General features: G+C 39.7%; 1 protein-coding gene across 1 annotated transcript; it reads left to right on the forward strand.

Annotated features, from left to right (window-relative positions):
- Positions 1-24,436, forward strand: kcnj3a (potassium inwardly rectifying channel subfamily J member 3a). The gene is given in 5 exon segments (XM_020651569.2): positions 1-1,014; positions 1,017-1,582; positions 2,590-2,658; positions 2,660-2,807; positions 21,820-24,436. Coding segments are annotated over 5 exon segments (1,488 nt in total). The 5' UTR covers positions 1-905; the 3' UTR covers positions 22,416-24,436.

Genomic DNA, 24,436 nt, shown 5'->3' on the forward strand with positions numbered 1-24,436 from the left:
AGGCGATCCTCTTCCCTCCTCCTCCTAAATTGTCTGTCTTTGTAGTACCACTAGGCAACAGTGCGTGCATCATTGGAACAGTGGAAGTGCGCAGGAACCGCGCAGAGAATTCGACGGGAAAGAAGGATCCAAGCAGGCAAACAAAGGATCATCTGGTGGATCTCTACAGCTGAAACCATGACAACACAGCCAACATTTCTTTAAGAGATGCCTGAAAAGAGCCTGGCCATCAGCGTCGATGCGCGCAGCCAAAAATGACGACAGTGGGACAGTGATTTCTTCCTCCAGCTCGTCATTTTTTACATACTCTATGCTCGGATGCAACTCTTCTCCTATGTATACACATCACAAAGGAAGGACTGGAAACCAGATCTCCAACACAAGAGCGCACAGACACGTTTCAATCCTGGAAACCGTTTCCAGCGATCTATTACGCAGAGATTTTTCTGTTTTATGGGGTCTTAAGGGATTTTGAACTGAACTTTCGCATGAGAACTTACTGTGCGAGTACTGTTTTGAACAGGTCGATACAGCCCCAACCTTCACGGGCGATGAGTAATCCACGACGCAGCAACTGATAAACCTGTAAAACCTGGACTGCTACTGGCGCGTTTGGATACCTCATCCTGTGCGTCTTTCTTTTTTCATTCATATGGCTTCTATCATCGAGGTTTGTAAAGAACTGATCCATTATTGATGTTTCATGGCTGTAAGGTGTAGCAATAGTAGTGTGTGGCGAAAGAGGACAGTGCAAGACTAACTGGTGGCGAAGACAGCACACTTTTTTATCGCCTTATTTCCAAAAGGGAGACATTGCGCACGGGCACTGCAGCAACTACAAGCCACGCTGTTTTTATTTTCATCATTGAATCCTTCGTTATTCCTTTCGCTGCTGTCATCGTAGTATGTCTGCACTTCGAAAGAAATTTGGGGACGATTATCAGGTAGTGACCACCTCATCTAGCGGGTCTGGATTCAACCAGCCTCCCCCGGAGAAAAAGAGGAAGAGGCAGCGCTCGTGGACAAGAACGGGCGATGTAACGTCCAGCATGGGAACCTGGGTGGTGAAACCAGCAGATACCTCTCAGACTTATTCACAACACTCGTAGATTTGAAATGGCGCTGGAATCTGTTTATTTTCATCCTCACCTACACGGTGGCTTGGCTCTTCATGGCCTCTATGTGGTGGTTAATCGCGTACATCAGAGGAGACCTCAACAGAGCACACAACGACAAGTACACTCCATGTGTGGCCAACGTGTACAACTTTCCCTCAGCCTTCCTCTTCTTCATAGAGACCGAGGCCACCATAGGGTATGGGTACAGATACATCACAGACAAATGCCCCGAGGGGATCATTCTCTTTCTTTTTCAGTCGATCCTCGGATCGATCGTCGATGCCTTTCTGATCGGCTGCATGTTCATCAAGATGTCTCAGCCCAAGAAAAGGGCCGAGACTCTGATGTTCAGTGAACATGCGGTGATCTCTATGCGAGATGGAAAACTAACTCTCATGTTCAGGGTCGGCAACCTGCGTAACAGCCATATGGTGTCTGCACAGATCCGCTGCAAATTGCTCAAAGTAAGTGATGCTACTTTTAGTCAAGAAGGATCCAGTATTTGAGTCCTGTACGTATTGTTTATTAACTAGGATCATGTGTTAATAAGATTTGAGGAATTGCCTACACCCTGACATTTACAGTAAGCCTCCCCATTACTGTACATGAACCCTCTGAAATATTCTAGACAAAGACCACAAATAACCACAACACCATCAGCAATTCTTGGCCATAGCTAGGGCACAGAAAGCCTATTTCCCTTTTTCAAAAATTACATATTTTGCAGTCATAACAGAGGAACAATAATCTGCCCCAAGTTTTCCAAGAGGCCTTTCCCTAAATAACTTCTCTCCATGTCAAACCTTGGGGGAAATGAGGTCATACTCTCGTTTAAAACATGTTCAAAGTGGTAATGTGTTACACCTCAGTGTAAAGCTGCTATCATCCTTCATTAGGAGAACGTCATCTATGGATTTCCCTTCTGAACATCTTGGCTTCACCAGTGTAAAAACAAATGCTCTACAATCCTAAAGCAAGTCCACAAACGAGCATGGCAATCTTTAGGAATGGTCAATGAGATTAAATGTAAGGTTTAATAAGGTTTAAGGTAAGTCCAATCTCAGTAAGTTTATCCAAAGCCTTACTGCTTTTGTATCCATTTTAGCACGTTATTAAAACTGCTTTTTAAATGGAGACGAATAAGCTTAGTTGTTCTTAGCTTCCGTGAAAAGCAGGTGAGTGTTAGGCAGATAATTCAAACAGTATCAAATCATTTAAACCATCTTGTGATCTTGGTGGTAGTTAAATCAAATGTGGGCTGGATAAAGTAAATCCTCTATATGTCATTTAAGAAAATAACAGAAATGATCCAGTAGACTGCTTGACAGTCGCCCTGATTGCACCTAAAACATTAGATTTCTTTTTTTTTTAAGTCACCACAAACCTCTTAATGAGCTGCACATAAGTCTGTCTTTACCCCCCTTTTTTTCCCGCACCAAGCATCTCTGTCTCTTCCCGTACGCTTCCCTAGTCTCGCCAGACGCCCGAGGGCGAGTTTCTTCCGTTGGATCAGTTGGAGTTGGACGTGGGTTTCAGTACCCGGGGCAGACCAGCTCTTCCTCGTCTCACCGCTCACGATCTGCCATGTGATCGACACCAAAAGCCCTTTCTACGAACTCTCCCAGAGGTCCATGCAAACAGAGCAGTTTGAAATCGTGGTGATACTTGAAGGAATAGTGGAGACGACGGGTGAGTAAAAGCACACCTTTAGAGGCCTGCCTTTGGAAATGAGGGCTTTTTTTTACTGCATGAGGCTCAAAGTACATCAGCCGAGGATGTTGCATTGTCTTCACTGTGTTTTTGTAGGTGTTGCATTGTCTTTTTCTAGAACAAATCTCGTGAATAATACTCGCAGCTCCCCCAAAGGTGTCAACAGCTGACATATTTAAGGACTCACTGTTGACCTCTTGATTGCATCTCATTGATTTTTTGCTCCTGAAGCAACTTACAGTGCAGCTAATAATAGCCGTGCTTAACATTCATACATAATAGATGATTGACTCTGTCTTGAAGGCATAAGGAGGAACACTTGAAGCATTAGAAGGTATTTCTTGATTTTGGAGAAGTTTAGCCAAGTTTCACATAAAAAACCCAGCAGGTCAATTTTGGGCAATAAACACTTTCTTTTTCCTATCTAAAAAAAAAAAAATCCATTCTCTGCCTTTGTGCCCGCACAGCACTTACTTCGGGGCTGCTTTTCTCACAGGGGGGATAAGAATTTGCTTTTGAATAAGGGATTTCCATTTTCACAAGATGAGTAATGCCCCGAGTAAAAATTCTCCACTGTGGTCATTTTAAATTCAAACCGTTTATTTGACACAGCTGATGTAGTGTGAGGGGAGAGCTCTTTTTTCAGTGCTACAGGGCTTAATAGTTGTAATAGGATGGCTGAGAGAAAACAACATATGGGAGATGTGACAGCCCTCCACTGTAGACCGCAATTAGCTGATAGTTAGTGTTGTGTTTGAAAGTCTCTTCGCAGCTGAGACTATTCAACATCTCTGCAGTTTGAGACATGCAGCATTCTTGTTGTGTTGTTTGGATTGGATTTTACGCGTTCCAAAGACAAATTGCCCATGTAAGGCGTCACAATTTGAAGTAGCAGTTCAGCGTGGCTTAATGTGTCCCAAAATATAGCATACTATACTGTTGGAGAACATGATTTATTCTCATCTAATTCTGGTGTAAAGTTGATCTAAATTTTACAGTTTTAATGAGAGTAATTATGCAGCTAACACATAAGTGCACAAGCTGCTCTGGGTTTAGGATATGACTCTATTTATTGATATAATATCATGTATTTATAGTATTATATAACGGCTGCCATAGAAGTGTCTAACAGTCAAAATCTCAGTTTTTACTACCCTGCTTTGGGATTGTCCGGCTCTTGTTTTCACCTCACAGAAATGTCTGCATCGAGGAGCACTTGAGCGTATGTGAAGCCAGTTCCTGAAGGCTGATGTAGGAACAATCTATGGTTAAACATTTATGTACAGTGAAAGTCTAAATCCTCAGACGCTTTCATTTCTGGCCAATGTAACTCTGTTTCCATGGCAACCTCTCCTTGAGTATTCAGGATTGCAGCACTGCACCTAAACTTAGATTCTTTTTTTTTTTCTTTTTATTCCTATGGTATAGGGATCATAACACAATCATAACACCCTTTCTGCAATAAAAGCAAGGCAAACATGTGATGCCAAACATGAAATGAAATTGCTTTTTTTTTTTGCTGACAGCATCACCTGCTAATACAGAGGATCTAGAAACGCACACAGAGTTCTTACTGTACGAGGAAAGTGTTGGCCGGAACAGGTAATACAGCAGAGAAAGAATAAGATGAAATATTAATGAAGCTCGTTGTTTACTAGTGAGGATGATGCCCAACTCCCTCGATCTCTTTTTTTTTTCATTTGTTATGCGTGGAAAAAAAAAAGTCTGGAACATGAGTTAAAACACTCTCTGCTGCAGATTAAAGCTTGCACAATCTTTATCCCTACTACCAGATTATAGAAAACACACAAAGGTGTAACATTCTTGGCATTGTTACCTTTTGTTCCCTTAGATCACACAGCTTTTATTTTGGTCTAACCGAAGTTCCTTCTACACACAAAAACAAGTAAGTGAATTCTGGAAGATATCACGCAGGAGCCCGGGTTTGTTCCATTAAGCTGTAACCTCTGACAACCTCTCCGTCGTATAAACAGACACGAGCCATTCCTCATTCCTTTTGAAAAGGAGCCCAAAGGTGTTTTTTTGATCACCACCTCAGTACGATGCATGTTCCAAATGAGACATGTAGGATGTCTGGTAGCAGCATATTTTTCTCCTGGAGTTGTGCCAGTTGTGGCTCTGTGGTATCGAGTTGCTTTTCTAACACGGCTGTGCCAAGTTGATGTGCTGCTGAGGATAAATTGGGTTTACATCACGTTGCAATTAATGTAGTGTACATGCTGTCTGAAACACAAGCTAGCTGTGTTGGGAAAAAACACAAACAAGAAGGGTGTAGTAACAAGTTTTGGTTGAGTTAACAATAAGAACAGAGATAACATTTTGACACAATAACAACCAATACATGTCACAGATCTCATCACTCCACAACAAGGATCTTCTTGTGAGGTGCTAACGTGTCATCGGCCACAGAGAAGATCTGCATGTCAGGCTCTGTGTGAGCAATTCATCCCCCTGTTATTATTGTTGTTGATGTGAATCGCAGCACAATAACACAGAGCCGAGTTACATCTGCAAGATTTGTGAAGTGCAGGAGTGACAGGTGTTTGGATTACAAAAGAGGATTTTAATAGTGTTAATATGAAGAACAGGAAATGACTGGAGCCAGGTGGTATTGGTCATGGATAGTGCTAATGCCAATTAATAACAATAATTACACATTTAAAACTTAAGATCATTTTATTTATTATTTTATCCATTTTAATTTTCAATTGTATTTCTTGTAATTCTTTTAATAGCATTATTTCTCCTCAATATCTGTCATTACTCTTTTGGCTTTTTTTTTTTTTTCATTGTTTTTATTGTTGTTATCTGTTTGTGTTGATTTCTTATTTTTTCTGTTTTATTCCTTTTACCACTTCTATTTCTTGTGTATACTTAATTTTTTTACTTCTTTTTGCTTTAGCTGTTTGTACTTTGTACTAAAACTTCACCATCATTCTTATCTCTTATCATTTTTATTTATATCTCTTTAGATTTCTCTTATCTTATTTTGTAGCTTCTACCCACTTTTATTGTTTTTTTTTAATCTCTTATTATTATTATTTTTTCTCATTGTCTTTATCTCTTTTAATTGCTTATATCTTCTTACATCTTTGGCCCTCTTGGTCTCAATTTGTGTAGCTGGGTTCCTGTGTTTCCTGCGTTCTGATGATGTTTGGGTCAAAGATGTTTTTTTTTTGTTGTTGTTGCTCTTCCATCACTGTTGTTTCGTTGTTGTTGTTGTTGAGGTGCCTCTGCTGTTGTTATGTTGTCTCTGTTGTTGTGCTTGTTTGGCTTCTTACGCTTTGTTCTATTTACCTCTGCATGCGTCAAAACACTTTGTAAAGCCTTGTTTTCTCAAAAGAGCTTAACAAATAAAGTTATTATCATTATTGTTATTATCAGCACTGAGCTGTGACACAACTATGTACCAATTAGATTTGCAGTTGAACAAGTCCGCAATGCAGTAGCATCTGTTCAGTTGCAATCTGGTAGTCTGCTGAACAAACTGATCACTGTTTGTGTTCTGTGATCTCGATGTTGTTTCTTTGAATGATTAGTTCATGTACACGTATCTCTGCACATGTAGCTGCTACTCGTTTACAACAGGGAGCGTACATTTTTAAAGAAAAGTAAAGTTGCCCCGAGAAAGTACACTTTTATTTAGAACTATAATGGTCTACTCATCTGATCTGACCTGTGGCAAAACATGACTCAGCAAAATAACATGCTCATTGACGAGTTTATTTGGTTGCTCAGCCGTTAACGGTATAATATACAATTTTACGTTCCTTTCACTATGGTCACCTTCAGGCATTCAACAAACTTAACCTTGGTATTAAAATTCGACAAGGTTAAGCCGTCTTATTCTTACTCATGTACACATAATCAAATACCTAACTTGTCCCCTAATGTTAACCAAAGTGCTGCTGTTGCCAAATAGAAGTTTAACTTAGGGTAGTGTCACTGTTGAATATTCTCCCAGCTGTGTTTTAAAATCAAAGAAATGGAAGAGAACATAGCTGGGTCAATTTGAACACCTTTAAAAATTGTTTGCAATACGTGTGGATTCACCTTTTGCTGCTCCAAGCTACCTGAATGTGACCATTTCTGATTTACCTTCACGACAACAGGAAACTCTCAATGCTGATTGGCTTTCACCAAAGTTGCCACCTAAGTTTCTTGCTAGTGTTTTTTTTAATTTTTCCTCTAGCGTCATCCCTATGATCTTGTCGTTTACATTTACTTTGTAGGTTACGTGTACAGCACATCATTTTCAGCTTTATTCAACTATGTTTCCTTATGTCTCATTCAGCGGTAAAAAAAAAAACACCGAACATTATCATATTGAATATTGATGTAATGGATCACAAATCTAACGGCTCGGATCTGATCACAGATTTTTTTTTATCACGTTCTGGGTTTTTTTTCAGGATAAACAAACCTTCCCCTCAGCCAGCCATGACTCAAACTGCATTTTAACAGCACTACAAATCAAAATGCATCTCAATGAATCTTGATAATGTACCTCACACTCAATTTTTTTCACCATATAGGCCTACACATTGATACTTTTCTAATAATAATAAAACAAGCAGTTAGATAAACCTGAACTCAGTTATTATTTAGAAAGTGCTTTAACAATCTGAGAACAAAGACTGTTATGTAAAAAGCTGCATCATCTCAACAACAGTAATCGTTATCCCCCATCAGGGACAACAACTTTAAAAAGAATACATTGAAATCTTTTTGTTATCTTTGTTTCTTGTTTGAGCTTTGACAGTGTTGAATACGTAACATAAACACACTGTTTATTACGCTGATGTGTGTTTCTGGACAGGCGGCTCTTGCAGCTGCAAACAGGAAGCGTGTATTTAGAGACTATAGCGCCAGTTTTTGGACCGAACACAGGGCTCTGTAATAGAGCTTGTTTGGCTAAATATAAAGCTACTACAGCTGTAACATTAATAACATTAAGCTAGTGATTGTTGTTGCACAGAGTCAACAGCTGATTGAAAATCGAAGCAGCGTTTGAAATAAAGTAACCATACATGAAATATAAACATTTAATGACCTGTTTCTGTGTGAAAGTCTGTGAAAAATATATGAAAAATAGACAGCAGGCCTTCATGATATGGAAGAGGATAGGGCCACTGATTTTTTTTTCAGTTCTCAGAAGTTGTCAGAACTTAAAAAAAAAAAAAAATCAGTGGCCTGAATCGTTTTCTGTATCATAGTCCCACTTAAACGCTACACTTTTCACTGAGAGTCTACACAGATATTTAGTGGGGGTATATTTACTGTACACCATGTTTGTAAGTTTACTTTGCAGAACGAACCATATGAGGTGATCTGAATGCATCAATTAATTAATTGGTTCCCAACCTGGGGTCCAGACACCAAAGATCTGAAGTTATCATATTCAGATTTTGCAGATATGAACTGAAATAAATGATAACACAATTACTGGATGGTTTAGTCACAGGTCTGAAGATTAAACTGTGTAAAATACATGTTTCTGCACTTGCAATTAGTCAGACACTCTGATTCTAATGAGTAAGTTCAAATGTATGTTAATGTTTGATGTATCCTGTATCATGTATCATTTTTTTGTTTGGGATGGCAAATATGTAAGGAAAAGGTTGAACACCGATGTTCTGGTCTAATTAGACAAGGTGATTGAAAAAAGCTGCACAAGGCATTCAATTCAATGTGTAACTGCATTTGCTTACCTCAGCAGACAATTTGATTGGTCAAAGTATGAAAACCACAGGTTTTAAAAACAACAGCTTCTTTCTGTTTAAGTTTCCCTGTAAATCAGAGCGAAAGTCTTAGAGCTAAATGGTATTTATTCTTTGTCTTCTGGGATGTGTCAAAATTTCTTGCGGAGAAAAAACAACAGCTTCTTCCTGATGTGTAGAGTTGAGCATGTAGGCCTATGAGTTCCCATAGCAAATGAAAAACAAATAGTGAAATAATGTAGTATTAATAGCATTGAGGGGTCATTCTACAGAGCTGATCATGACCTGACTTTGACTCATCCGCTGATTCAGAACTACTACATGCAGCCTCTTAAAATACATCACAAGTTTAGATAAGTGTCCCATTACTGCACCAGTACCGCTGTTCAACACTACAAAGGCTTAAACGCCAAGCCAGAGCCAATCTGTTCATTAGTGGAGCTGATTCTCGAGGACCCAAAGTAAACTGTAGCTGCCAGTAACAGACGTTTATGTTTCCCCAACCATGAAACTACTCAGTGCATTGTAACTAAATTCATTTTCTTATTTTCACTGCGGGCTTTGTACAGGATGCTGTTGCACCACAATGCTCTGAATACTGACGCTCCTGCATGCTGAGGATTGAATATTTATTTATGCAATTTAAAAGAAGGCAGTTTACAGATTAGAGAAATAATAACTAATTAGCATAAACAAGCTGATGGTTTTTTTTTTAAATGGGGAACTCATTTTCATTTCAGAGCAGAAAGAAGTCTGAAAGGAGCACATCAGTCTATCCCTGAATGTTTGTACAGTATTTGGGTTCTAACATGGAGGCAAACCACAGTGTTAAGATCCTCAAAGCTCTGCAAAGTGCTTCTAAATTCACTCATCAGCTATGAAAAGCAATGATTCATGAACTCTATCATCAGCATAAACCTTTTTTCTTTTCAGAGGGATGTGACTTTCATGCAAATGTGTGCTGTGTGATCATTACACTTGCTATGAAATTCATAAAATGGTGCAAATAAGAAATATTTAGGAGATGTTTTCCAACAAAGTTGGCAAGGTTTAAGGGATTAGGAGGCATAAAGTTTTCTTCATGATAAACCAAGCTGTCCTGCTGTTCATTTAAACGCTTGTATTTGTTTGCTCAGAGACTTTTCATTTTGACTTTTTCTCACCCTTCTGGTGACACAGCACATTTGTGCTGCAGGCAAACAATCTCTGCTTACTGAACTAACTAATAGTCTCATATTTGAAAATTATTTCCCACTGAATGTGTGTTGTACATGAAACTCGGCGTCACATTTCATCTCTTGATTTGATTAGGAGGCAAATTATGGCAAAAAAAAAAAAAAGATCAGAATCTCTCGCCTTTCTCTTCTAAAGTCGTGCGTTGATTGTTTTCAAAGATTGCTGTCAGCCCCCTCTTTTTCATACAGCTACAAGGCTTTTCCTCTGATTCACTGTAACAGAATAAAAAATAGAGTATCCCAGCTATCTGCTCGTTTTAAAATGAGTGTGGGTGGCAGGGGCTTGGTTGCATATAGACAGGATCAAGTGGTTATGTTTATTCATGTGTTTTCGTGCATAAATGCAGTATGTGACGGGAGAGAGAGCAGCTTTAAATCATGATTCTGTTACCTGTATGTTCCGTATTTTAGTTTACTGAGCTGAATCTTTTAAAGAAAGGTGTTTGGACTTTTGCAGGTTTAAGTTGGAAAATGTGCAAAAATGTGTACAAAGGTGGAATTTTAAGATTTATGATGAAATCTATTCAGCCCTAAAAAGGACACTTAAGACTCTGTTGCCAATCAAGGCAGCAACTCTCTGACCTGTGTTGTGGAGAATAATAATTATCATGTCACATAATACTATCATCATCAGCTTTAATTAAAGTTATTGCGGTTGTGACACAAATATACATAAAGAGTATATTTAGTCAATGAAATGAGTAATAATTGCTTTCATGCAGGCTCTGCCGCCAGCATAATTAATTGGAAACTATCTATTGCCACTGATTAGCAGAGCAGCAAATGTCAAAGCCTGATCTGTTTTATCACCAGCAGATCTAATTGAAAGAAAATAGAAAGCCTTATGTTTGTCCCACCAGAGGCCCTCTCCTATTAATCATGAGTCTGGGGCCTTAGCCCCAAAGGTCAAGGGTCGTCCGAAGCTGAGAAAATCCTAGTTTAAGCAAACAATTGTGTGAGTGAACCTCAGTTATAAGCTAGAAACTGACCATGATTCATTACACTGTAAGTGAGTCTCTTGGTGTCTCAGCCCGTGGGTCAGAGGGTTAAAGATGGTTCAGAGTGAGAGTTGCCAATTAAATCTAATGTGCTCAGGGTGAGAACTCTGGAGAGACGCTGCTGTCCCTGCTGAGCTCCACCTGTGCTGTGATAAGCCACGTGTTGATACCAGAGAGCTCTCGTGTTAAATAGGTTTTCATGCTTCTTGGTCATTTGTCTTTATTAAGAATACATTCTACAGCTAACGGCCTTAATTATTTTAGCATGAAATAAAATGTTTGCAGGGCCACAGAGAGGTGTAGTGATACATTAAGTCTGGATCTGAATAAAATGATCTTTCCTTCCTCGTGCTCTTCATTTATAAGGACTTGACAGTTGAATTTTCATTGCAGAAAAAAAAGATAAGTCTACATTATTTCATATGTAAAATAGATTCACCTTCAGCTACATTCAAGGACATTTTGTTGAATATAAAAATACATTGTATATGCCTGAACATAGTCTTAGTGATGTCACCCATCAGTTACTGAAGGGACGTTTTGAAGCCCAATGATGACAGTCCCAATATTAAAAATGCAGTCACAACTAACTGTGGGCCAACCTAACTAGTAAAGAGCTGGAGCTGAGGCGGGACTTAAGTCTACAGGCAAACAGCTTCAGCATGCCCAGATTCAGTTACAGGAATCCATGGATCATTGAATTCAGAATCGTTTGGAATTGAAATCGATTCTGAATCAAATCGGAGCCCGAAGAATCGAAATAGAAATTGAATCGTGAGACACCCAAAGATTCTCAGCCCTAGTTCTAACTTTGTGTCTTGATTATGGTGCTGTATTAAACATCTTAGGTCATCCAACCACAACCCCCATGGTGATACCACTAAACGCTGTACTAAACCTACTAAAGGGTGGCTGCTTCTTTGCTGTATTATCTCCCTTACTTAGGAACTCACCTCCTTCATTCAAATCACCCTTTTCTGTTGAATGTTAAAAACACTTCTTAAAAACCCACTTTTTAAAATCAGCTTTTAGAAAGTACACTTTTGATCTCTGTATATGAGGATCTATGTATTAGCATTTCCCAAATGGGTATTCATAATGTTCTACAGAAATGTAGCCTGGGTTAGCATAGATGTGGTATCGTTTTACACTGAAATTAGCATGCCTAATTTTAGATAAACAAAGATATTCTGAGATCAACTCTTATGTCTACTGTGCATACAATAATGGCACTGGGGATTAACTCCCCATTATGGGCATTGCAGCGAACCGTCGATGACATCCTGGATTCATTATCCCTTTCAGATGAACTGTGCTGGCCTCCCGAGGGGAAGCACGGTAATTGTGTCTTTAGGGATTTGTCAAGTCCCTGTTGGATAGCAATAAATCACCGGTTGAGAAGGAGTGGAGGGAGACCTGAGGTGAACTTGTGTGACCAAGGTGCCGTCAGTGCAGAGGTCTTGTGATCACTCAATGAAGACTTGTCATGGTGTATTTTTGTCTTTGTTTTTTTGACGACTGTACAGTATAGCTCATATTGGCCCCTGCGTCTTTGGAGGATGGACTCTCAGGAACACTGTTTCTTTAAGAGGTTACCGGAAAAGGCTGTGATGCACTCACAATGTTGTTCGATGGCAACATTGATTGTTGGAGCTTTGATTGTCCCTGGAGTGCAGGTGAATCAATCCTGTGGCCTAAACGCAAAGCCACATGAACAAGTTCTTAAGGCTTGTCTTCTAGAAAAAAAAGCCCCTCCTCTGGGATGTCTCACTCTATCTCTTCACTGGAGCATGCTTAGGTTTCCCACTACAATCTGCTCTTCAGCTTGAGTGACAACAAAAAAAAAAAAAAGCAATTCCTTAACAACGAGCTGGCACCATGTGAGGGTTTAGAAGTCCCTCCTTTGTCTCCTCCTCTTTCAGCTGTGACTCCTCTTCATGGTTTAAGTACATGTAATAGCTGAGATCAATAAGGGATTACAGCTGTCACTAATTCAGGATGGGTAAAAGGTTTTCTGATCACTTGTGTCCTCAATATATCATAAAATGAAATCATTTGAGCCCTCAGTGGGTTTGGACATATTCTCCTTTATGGTTGTTTTGTGTCAGTGGAATCAATAGATCGCTGCTTTGTTCAATTGGTTCCTTTCAGTGCAGCTTTCAGGATTGCCTTCGCTTGGTAATATGTGCTCTCCTGGCTGTGTTAATGGCCTGCAGCCATATGTTCCTTCAGCCTGCATGACACTCCACCTTATGTGGAGAGGGTTGGCAGCTCTTGCTCCTGTTCCTTTCCCTTCTTTCTCTTCCATTCCAGCCTCAATTGCCTCAGCATCCAGGCTCTCCCCTCCCCCACAGCCGCCTGCCTTTTCCCCTCCATCACCTTCCTCCATTGCTCGGTCGTTTACTGCATGGGCGGAAGCTACCTTTACAAATGGATCTCACACTAAATCAGCATTTAAACACGGGGAGTGGGGACTTATGTCCCTCTTTGTAAAGTCAAACTATGAAAAACAGGTCGCTGGATGCTTGTGGATGTTTCTACACTTTCAGCACTTGATGGTGGTCACCATAGAAACAGATGATCAGACAGGACTTGGGACCACAATAGCAGTGTCTGTATCAAAATTAGATTTCTTTTTATGCTGTTGTAGCCACAATTTGTTCTATACTGTGTTACATTTTATTGAAAAGAGAAACAAGTCAGTGGTGAAATGTCAAAGCACTTAAGTAACCAGACCTTTTAACTGAGTTTTGGTCTCTTCAGTACGCTGAAACTCACCTCTGCGTCCTTATATTCTCCTCCTCTTCTGCCACACATTAGCATATTCATCACAGCAGCTTAATCTGTTGTAACACAAATCCCAAAATTAGACAAAGGGGAATTCTGCTTCCTGTTTTGCACAAACGAACAACAGGATAATTGTCTCCAAGTAATTGTCTTTCCACCACAATCCAGCACTGCAGCTAAGGCATTTTTTATGCCCGGCCAGAGCCAGCATCCCCGACAATGAGATCAGGATGAATCTTGGAGTGTGTTGTGTGGTTGTGTTGCTGCTGTGTGTGTGTGCAGTGTCCAGAGCCTCATGCTTGTGTTTTTGCTTGTATTTCTTTCTCATACATAACACTTGAGCTGTTTCCACAGCCGTGATAGACTGTCAGGGGACTTTGCTGACAGCACTGCACTGGTGAACGAGTTTGTGTGTGTGTGTGTGTGTGTGTGTGTTTGTGTGTGTGTCCGGCTATTTGAGTGACTGAGTGAAAGAGAGAGAGCCAGAAAAAAAAGGGAGGGATAGTGAATTTGTCACTAAATAGGAGCTTGCGTACAAAGCCTCCGACACCCACCTTCCTCTTTTTTTTCGGTGACTTGCTTTGTGAGAGTTCATCCAGAGGAGTCATTTGAATAAACCTTCATTTTCACAGAGTCGTCAATTTGGAGTGTCATTTGCTCGCTGCCTGCGGGGTTGTTGAATCATATAATAGCGGTGATTTCTTTTTTTCACAAATCTAGATTGCGACCATGCCTTGGTGGTGTGACCGAGCTGCTCTCAGGTCTGCCCTCTCCTTCCCTCTGTGTTTCAACAGCAGGACTAGAGCTGGAGAATGTGGATTCCCCTGCAGGCATCAAACAGATATGATCCCCTCGCTTCAACAACCTGGATTAGCTTCTTTTAGACGACCTGGGCTGTGAATACCACTTCGTCTTTTTTGTTTCTTTTCTTAGTTTTTTTGTTTGTATCAAGGCACATGGCAGGCTGCCTCTGAGTTTACTGTGCTCCTTCTATCCCAGCCCCCAAAGAAGGCTTTTTATCTTCACTGTCACTCGGCTGAATGTGCGTCTGCCTCACTTTGTTAGACCAGAGGAGCAGCCAGCTCTGTGTTATCGAGGGAAAAGTGCATTTATTTAGTCTCAAGCTGAGATGGCTTTTGGGCATCTAAATCTCAAAAAGTAAAGTAAAGTCTATAATGGAATCAAATGGGAGTCGTCCCGTCTCACCGCTGTGTAGTCTTTTCCACTTCAGCTCACTTTCTCAAATTCCATTCGGTTTTCTTATTTGGATTACGTATGGAGATTTTATTAGAAAACATATCTGTTGCTGAGACGGCAGGAAAAAAAAAAACCTCAGCGTGAAACACACCTGTACACATCGAGGCAGAAAAAGTGTCCTCTCTGATTTTCTATCTCCGTTTCCCCTCTGAAATTCACCTCAAATGAGATGCTTCCTTTTCTTTTTTTTTTTTACATCTGTCTTGAATTTGTGGATTCAGCAGAGGATTATTCTAATGCCGCTCATGCTGTCATATGGATATTGCATGCTGTGTGAGAGCAGTAAACTGCTGGGTGAACTTCAGCAACAGGGGGGCTTCTGACAGGATTTCACACTTTGGATTAAGGTATACATCGGCCAATCAGCAGATCATATATCCTGCAGTTTATACACTGTTGGTAAGGTGACATCCTGGAGGAACTCTTACAAGTGAATATATGACATTATCACCAAGCTGTCAGATCATATTTTTGTTATTTTCTAAGAATCCTTCACTGTATGCTGCAGTCTTTTATGTCATCACATCGATTTCTTTATGACTTGGGCTAAAATAGATGCTTTACAATCATACACATATGATCACCTAGGTAACGCATTTGCGTCAGTCTGTGCAAGGTTCTTATGATAGTTATAACAAATAGGAAATGTCTGGTTAGACTTTCAACATAAAGGAATAAAGATAAGGATGATAATAAGGCACTACTTGGTTAAAGCTTGATGACAATTATTCACATTGAATTACTTTTTGACGTTCATGTGATTCATGTCTGAAATAGACACAGTTTAGTTGCCCTTAGAACCTAATTGTATTGGTTGTGTTTAGAATTAAGATAAAATGTGTGTTGAATAAGTATGTATGTACACTGGTTAGGCTACTAATGCAGGAAGTGTAACGTAACACTAGCAAAAAAATGTGACTATGGTACATTTGTAACACAACTAAAGTACTGGAAAACATCTGTCCATTTCCCCTGACAGCCAACATTAGCAGACCATCATGCTCTTCCTACTATGTCATTTGACCTTTATGTCAAATTCAAGCATCTTGAAATAAAGCTAGAGGAGCACCTCCAGCTAGTGCTGTAGTACTCAAAATCGGTCTTGGTCTCAAGACTGCTTTTTGAAGGTCTCGGAATCGAAAGCATTTTTACCTGGTCTTGTCTTGGCCTCAGACTGGGCGGATTCCGGATTTGAAATCAAGACTTCCACTGAAAGACTTTTGTTCAAGTCAGTAGAAAGAAATGCCTCTTTCTAAAAGAACAAATAACTTTGAATCATTTGTCGTTAGATTTTTTTTCCCCGGTTACGGCCGCAACCTTCCCGGTGTTACGGCCTAAGAAAGTGACACCGCCTGCTGCACACAACATGATGATTTTTCAGTGATATTTATGGTCTTGGTCTTTTCTCAGTCTCACCCTGCCTTGGTCTTGGTCTTGACTTGTTCTCAATCCCTAAATGTCTTTGTCTTTTCTCGATCTCGGAGCACTCTGGTCTTGGTTATGTCTTGGTCTAAGTTGGTGTGGTCTTGACTACAACACTACCTACAGCATCATATTCTGATGCATTGGGCTGCTGACCAAGCTGCTGTTTTTGACAACATGGAAGTGAGAATGGGCTTATTATAGCGAATGCGTCAGAAAAGCAGTTGATGGTTACATCTCCAGTCGACTGAATCCCTTTTAGCACTCAGCCAAAGCCGTGTTTTTGACTATCTGGGGAATGCTGCGTTGTTCACACAGCTCCGGATGTTTCTCTTGCAGCTTAAGGCTGTTCTGTGTTAACCTGCTTGTTGCTAGCTTGTCGCTGCATGATGATGAGAAGGTGGTGTTCTGTTGATTTATCAGAATGATTCTCTCCTGCTGCTCATGATGCTGTAAGAGAGTCGTGGAAGTAAATGAACATAGTGATGTTGCAGGCAGTAAAACTAGAACAATCAGCTAAAAGATACCCTGTAGAACAAATAAAATAACTCATATTTGATGTGTATTTCAAATAAATCAATTCCTTTCATATTGTACAAACTTTTTTTTAAATGTTATTATTGTAGCTTTTAGTATCTTTTTCCACTCTCACCTGAGGTACATTTACATTGTTGAGAGACTTATTTTACTTAAAAGACTTTTACTTAAGAGGGGCATTTCTTAAAAACATTTTAACACACATTTGAACTTTTGAAATACCCTCACAATGCTGCTAGCGTCAATGCCGCTAATTAACTGTCCAGAGCAGAAATCTACACTGTATCATAATCTGAAGAAGAAATGTTCTTGTCATACATCTAGTGAGCAATAAGATAGTGTAAGTGGATATTGTATACCACAGTATGTTTTTCTCTGGTACAGAATCTCTATTTTACAGGACGTTATTGAGGAAAGCTCCTCCATTGAGAATTCAAAATCTTTATTCTAATGGTCTACAGAGTCACAGAATGAAACAGATAAACATGGAGTGAAATTAGAAGTGTGATGGATCCTCAGAGTAACAAATTTCTCTCTTAATGAACATTATGAGAAACGGTCTCAACATGGATTTAACTGATTGTTTTTCCCTCCTGGTTTCATTGGTGTCCCTGATCTCAGCCATAGTGTGGTTGAACTGCGATGAATGCATCTGCTTTGTAGTGATTCCATTTGTTTGGGTAAGGCTATGCAAAGAAATCATTTTAATCATTAAGATTTTATTGCTCACTAATTTGATTTATTTTCAGCTTTACTACACCAGAAAATAGTAAATTGGAAACAAATGAAACCAGTAAGATAACAGATGATTTAGTTATGGGGATTTTGTTAGTCAGTGTCAGTGTCTCAAACTCTAAAGGGAGATAATGTAGTTGAATGGCAGAAGTCAAATATTTCCACTCAAACACCACAGGTTGAGGCTTTGGTAGATGGCTTAAGACTGTTGAAATAATAAAGCTGATGAAACTGCAAAAAGTTTGGTTGGCGCCTTGGCGTTGGAGGCAGGCACATAACAACCAGCAACAATGAACTGGAGGCAGAGTAATATTTAAAAAAGACATCAGGGATGAACAGGGTGTGCTCTGGGCTGTTTGATGGATTTTACCAGCCAGGGAGGACACCTGGAATACGTTCAATCTGAAACCTTTTTCATTATTTTGTGTATTGAAAGACACATTTTACCTAAAAAGGACGTTTAAGAATCAGTTTTTCCTGTGTCGAATGATTGTAACAGAGGTCACAGCCAATCAGACCTCGCTGTATCAAAAAACTGCACTCTTCCATTTCTGCTTATACAAGCTTTATGCTAAATTTGTAAAATAAAGATATAACCAGATGAACCTAAAAGTTTAATCTGTGTGTGCTGTTAAGGTTTCACTTTGTGAAACTTTTGTGTTACTGATACAACAAACAGGCCGTGACAACACTACAATCTGATGTGTTTCTCTACACTGCTGTGATGTGTGTGTGTGTGTGTGTGTGTGTGTGTTTGTGTGTGCGTGCGTGCGTGCGTGCGTGCGTGCGTGTGTGTGTGTGTGTGTGTATCTGTGTGTTAGCCAAAGATGTTCCCAGCAGCAAACAGCAATAGAGATGGAATGAGATCTTTGTCCTCTCCTGCTGTGTGTGCTCCTGTGTGTGTTTATAGCACAATGCTCGTATGATACGGACAGAGGAACTATGAGGACGGCACAGTTATAAAACACAGCAGCAGTGTAGTGTTACAGCGATAGATGAAAGAGGAAGAGACCCTTGCTCTGTGCTTTAATAAAGAGAACATTTGTTATGTGTGCCGAGATGAAAAGTCACCAAAATATATGATTCCTCCACTCCACTGAAAAGCTTCTGATCTGAGGTGTTTGTATAATACAAGGTCAGGTTCTTATCTGATATTGAAACCATTCTGTTCTAACTCTGGAGTCGTGCAGATCATTTGATCCTGCGCTCGATTGGAAATCAATTTATGGTATTTTTTTTCCACTTAATCTTAAAGAGAGACTTTTGCTTTGTTTTGTGTTGTCTCTGTTACTTTTTGCACAAAGTCAGCAGTGGAAATGTTTATGGCTGTCACATGAACACATTCCTACAGTTTTGTTTCCATAGAAACACTGAGTCTCAGGCAGGCGTGTGTTTTATAGTTACATAAGCCTTTGCCAGTAGTACGAAATACACACCAACACGGGTATTCTTATTTGTCTTCCTATTTTTAGGAATCATATTAAAAAAAACAGATTAAATATCGTGTTTTATTATTCCACGTCTATTTTTAGCTCTTTAGCTGTATTCTGATGTGATCTCGAGGTTTTCTTTCTAACACATTCGTCTACATAAGAGTACATTTCCATCCTAAATTCGGACTATTTTAAGTCCTTGCCTCAGTGAAAGTCGGGGAACAGAGTTCAGTCCCGTTGCTGTGTCTGTTAAACGGTGTGCTGTGGGGACGTGGGTGTTTCAGAACACCTGGTCTTTAGCAACACAACTGTAAGTATGTGATGTAACTGTGTTACTAATTATGCACGGCTCAGACAGCAATCCTTGAATAATGCATGGAAATTAAATTTATATTAATGACCATGATCAAGTTGAGGTCTTTAGTTAGATTTTGAAGGAGGGTGCGGTTTGTTAGACCGTCTGTACTGGGTGATATGTTCTCTGTTCCTTTGTGTGGGTTGAGTGAAGGGGAGAGTGAGATTCAGCCCCAGGCCTGCACGGTTCATGAGCATCCAGAGGTCTAAACAGGAACTTAAACAGCATCTGCAGGAAGAAAAGAGCATTATTAATAGATGAAAGACAAAGCTATACGTGTCTTTTATATCACTGTAGCAGCCTTTGGCCTCAGGCACAATTTAATTTCACTTGTTCCAACCTTTTTTTTCCCCCATAAAGCTGCTATTGATTCTTTAGTCCTGTATCTGCTAAACAGACGTCCAGTTAGCACAGACTGCTGTATCCTATAAAGCAGGTATGGCTCACTTCTGGAGGTGATTAACAAGCTGTTAGAAAGTGTTTAACACCACAGTTTTCTCCAAATCAGTATATGTAAGCCTGCTGATGATCAAATGCTGACTGTGTTTTGGCTGCAGGCAGCTGAAAGAGCTCACAACACAATAAGCTTTCCATTCACACTTAACTCTCAATCGCTCTGGCCTCAAAGTCCTCATTAGCTTTAGCCGCTTTATTCACCGCAGCGCACACACTTCCGTATGCCCCAAAGGCTGTGGGACTCCTGAGCCACAGTGCAGAAGTAATACTTTGAATACCCCAAACGCACTTGATGTTCAACACTCCTGCACATCTGCCATTGTGTACAGAGCTGCTGTCATTGAATTATTTTATGACCTTGGGAATCAGGCAGAGTCACAGATGCCTCCAGTTTCATTGTAGGCTGTCCTCACAATCAGCCGTGGTGTGTCTCACTGTGAATGAGCGCTTCGTCTGAGTCTGGACCCAACTGTCTCTGCTCGAACAATATTAATCTGGTAATTAAAACATGTGATAACAACACGCTGCAGTTGTTGATTTCCTAATGGATTTCAACAAGTCTTAGCATGAGTGCCCCAAGCCAATCGTCTGTGCTAAAATAAGAGCTTTTAGGACTGATATTGCCAAATTAGAGTTTTGTTTAGGATATAAAACCTAATTATAGATTTTCCATGCTTAGTTTGAGTGTGAAATTAAATGATTTCTTTTTTCATCAGAATGTTCTCTGTGCTCAGAATCATAGGGCTTAGCTGTAAGCAGAGTAAAATGATATAATGCACTGCAGCTTTCACAGCAGCTGTTGCATAATGGTGACGGGGAAAAAAATCACTAATAAGCATCCAATAAGTTTGCATAGAGAGAAATGTTCTTGTGAGATGTTTTACAAATTGCAATAGTTTGTTTCCAAGGATGTGAGGGGAATATGTAAGTATTGATTTAATTCAAAGTCCCCGTTGAGGATGGTTTTATTCTAAATTCATTAAAATCTGATATCTTCAATTAGTGCAGCATGGTTACATGTTCATGCACACAAACACTGAATGTGCTAAATTGGATATTTGGTTTTAATTTTCAATCTGAAAATGACACAATTGGATGCTTTAAACTGAATTGTCACGCTCATTATGGCTCCTCTCAAGCTGAACAATGTTTGTGTGACAAATGTTTCCGTTTGTGTTTCTGAATTAAGTTGGATTCTCTTTATCGTGTCAGAGAGCTTCAGAGGCATTTCACTCGGGGTTAGACCTCCAGAAACCTTAGCCTGCAGCTGTTACTTCTCTGGGTCTGCCTCTCCAGAAATTTGGTTATCTTAATCCTCCATCTTTGTAGCTACTGGCCAAGCTTAAGATGTGAACCTTTTTAGGAGCATAAAAGTGGATGTGAAAGAGGAGCTGTATATAACACAACATGCAGCATCACCTTGTTATGGGCATTGATGTGGAGCCTCTAGTTTATAGACGGTAAAACAAATACTAAAAAACATAATAAAGATGTCATACTGTGTTTACTTAGCGACTGTATATGATGAGTGCATATGGAGTTCTTTATGAACAGTAATTACAGAATGTATTAGGCCTTTTATGATTAACTAATTAACCGAACAAACACAGCAAATAACTCAGCTGTACTTCTAATTATATTTCAAGTTAGGCTGGAAATTGCTCCTAAACATCACGTTTGGAAGCCGAATAATCCATTAAGCTTTTTATTTATGCAGCTGGCTCTGTAATACAGTAAGCACTCATTCACTGAGGCACTTTTGTTTGCATTATTGTTGGCTCTGTGATCCGGGAATTGCAAGAATCCTGATGAATACCGTCTTGTTGATGGAACTGTGCCAAGCATATAATTAAATCAGCGCTCCGTTGTTTAACACTGGAGTCATGAAATATTTCATGTCAAAATGTTAGCCTCTCGTGTGTTGGGCTGGGGAAAGACAAAGGCACATAATTTGTTATAATTTGAAGCCTCTTCAGGAATTTTTCCAGAAATAATTCATCAAGTTTTCTTTCCCCCCCCCCCCTCTCTTGGACAGGAATGACCTGCCAGGCGAGGACGTCGTATACAGAGGACGAGGTTCTGTGGGGACATCGCTTCTTCCCTGTCATCTCCCTGGAGGAAGGCTTCTTTAAGGTGGACTACTCGCAGTTTCACGCCACGTTCGAGGTGCCCACCACTCCGCACAGCGTGAAGGAGCAGGAGGAGGCCCTGTTGCTCTCCTCGCCCCTCATGGCTCCGTCCCTGTGCAACAGCGGGGAGAAGAACAGCTCCCTGGACTGCCTGGAGACCCTGGAGGACAATGACAGCACCACCAAGCTGCCCACCAAGCTCCAGAAGATCACAGGACGGGAAGGCCTGCCCAAGAAGCTTCTCCGGATGAGCTCGACCACCTCAGAGATGACTTACAGCTTTGGAGACCTGCCAATGAAGCTGCAGCGAATCAGCTCTGTTCCCGGGGTCTCTGATGATAAGATGGCTGGCAAGGCCTCCAAGATGAGCTCAGAGCCCATGAGTAAGTCAGTGGCGGACTTACCTCCTAAGCTGCAGCGACTTGCTGGGGGAGGAGGGGGAAGGATGGACGGACACCTGCCCCCCAAACTCAGAAAGATGAATTCAGATCGCTTTACATAAAGGCGACATACTTTAACTAATGCCATCCACCTTTACTTCCCCACCTGAAGTCCTTGTACTATTCCCCCTTTATTAATGGACAATATTCTTATATTAAAAGAAATGTAGAATATGTGCACAAATACCTTATATAAAGTAGGGTGATGGAATTGAGCACATTTGTCCCAGGCTGTAAGTGTATACATGCTATGGCGAAAGATCTCTGATATATTTTTTAGGATCATGTACAATTAGCACAATCTGGCATGTAAGAAACAGCGCATGTAGAGCAGAATCTCAATAATTTCTGGCATGACATTTATCAATATCTTATTTTACAAAAAAAAACAATTTCATTAGTGAATTTACTGACAGTGGAAAAATTGCACAAAGCCATATGATTTACAATGTGGAAAACCTACATTACACGGTTCTGATTTGTGGTGAGGAAAGGCACATACATTTGTTTTGAGTTGATTGCTTTTGTTGTTTAATGTAAAATTGTGGCAATGTTCTGTTGATTGCATGCTCCTCTTATTGACTTAGCTATACAAAGGTAATAGACAAGATGTTTAGCCTTAACTATATTACCTTGTTTCCATTTTCATGTTTGTTCACCGCTGGGTTTTTTGGTATTTCATATATAGACTATTTTACCATGTGCAATTTTCTGACTTTATTAGTTGATCAAGTACAGAATATGTTGCATATGATGCATTTTGTCTTTTGGAGAATGCATTATTGGCATCATATGAGCTGTCTGAACTGGGCACAATGCTACACAATTTTCACTTGCTTATTAAAGTAACACTTAAGTTGAAAGCGTCAATACTTGTACTTGATAAGCACAAACATCCTTCTATTATACCCTGTGATATTAGAAAGCATTTATGGACATTTTTGTCATTAATGACCTGCTTAGGGCTCAGTACTGTGCAATCACTTTATGTCATAATAAAACCAATTTAATCTACGGTAGGCCTTTGTAGTAACACAAAACACACCATTAGGATTTCAACTTAGGTGTTACTAGTTAGATTAGAGGTGGGCCTGTAAGGAAACCATAACCTTTTGTCTTAAGGGTCCATATCCTCCCTCCTCTGTGATGAAAGCAATAATATTACAATGAATATAATCTTTATATTGCCACAGGGTCTACCACAGCCCCATATTCATTCTGTTTACTGAATCCATGCCATGAAATCTGGTTTTCTTGAAATGCTTCAAAGACATTGTATGATACCCAATCTATTCAGGAATAAAGATCTAACATACCTGTTTAGAATCTCGCTACTTTGACTAGACTTAATGCATGCTTTACCCATTAGATCAATACAAAATGATTAGCAATGGAGGTGTTAAGAATGACGGGAGGCCAACAACTCTCTTACCTCACATATGTATAAAAAAGTCCAAGACCAAATATCGGGCAATTGCTAAAGCTAAACATTTTCATTCCACTGTGCACGTGTATAGGCTAACATTTTTACTTAATTGGCTAAAAGGAATATTGCTTGACCTGAAGGAATTAGTCAACCTTCAGAGAGCTCGTATACCATGTCTGTACTGTAAACATGTAAAATGAATTGTACATTTTGACATTCGGAAAGATTGATACATGAAGCCACAGCTAACAATTAGTCAGCTTATTTGCCTAGCATAAAGATTAGCGTTAGCTAGCTTCAACCTACAGTTTGTTTAACCTCATTTTTATGTTATATATTAAATCACGTTTCAAATATCCTGATAGGTTGGTTTTTAATTACTTGTATAGCAAAGTTAGCTTTATTTATGCCTGTTTTAAGCGTTTGTGCACTGAGCTAACAAGCTAAAGATAAACATACAGACATGACAGAGCTAGCATTTTACTTCTTATGACAAAATGTGTACTTTTCTTTGTTGGACAGATACAACAGCACTTCATACCAGATGATACCATAGTTTTAGTATTTTTAAGTGTATTATTATGTACTCAGAGATGTCTCTGAACACTTATACTATGCATTAAATGAGCTGAAACAGATTGACTCAGTAAAAAAAGA

Source organism: Labrus bergylta, chromosome 13 (genome assembly GCF_963930695.1).
Source record: "Labrus bergylta chromosome 13, fLabBer1.1, whole genome shotgun sequence".
In the NCBI taxonomy this organism is placed as follows: domain Eukaryota; kingdom Metazoa; phylum Chordata; class Actinopteri; order Labriformes; family Labridae; genus Labrus; species Labrus bergylta.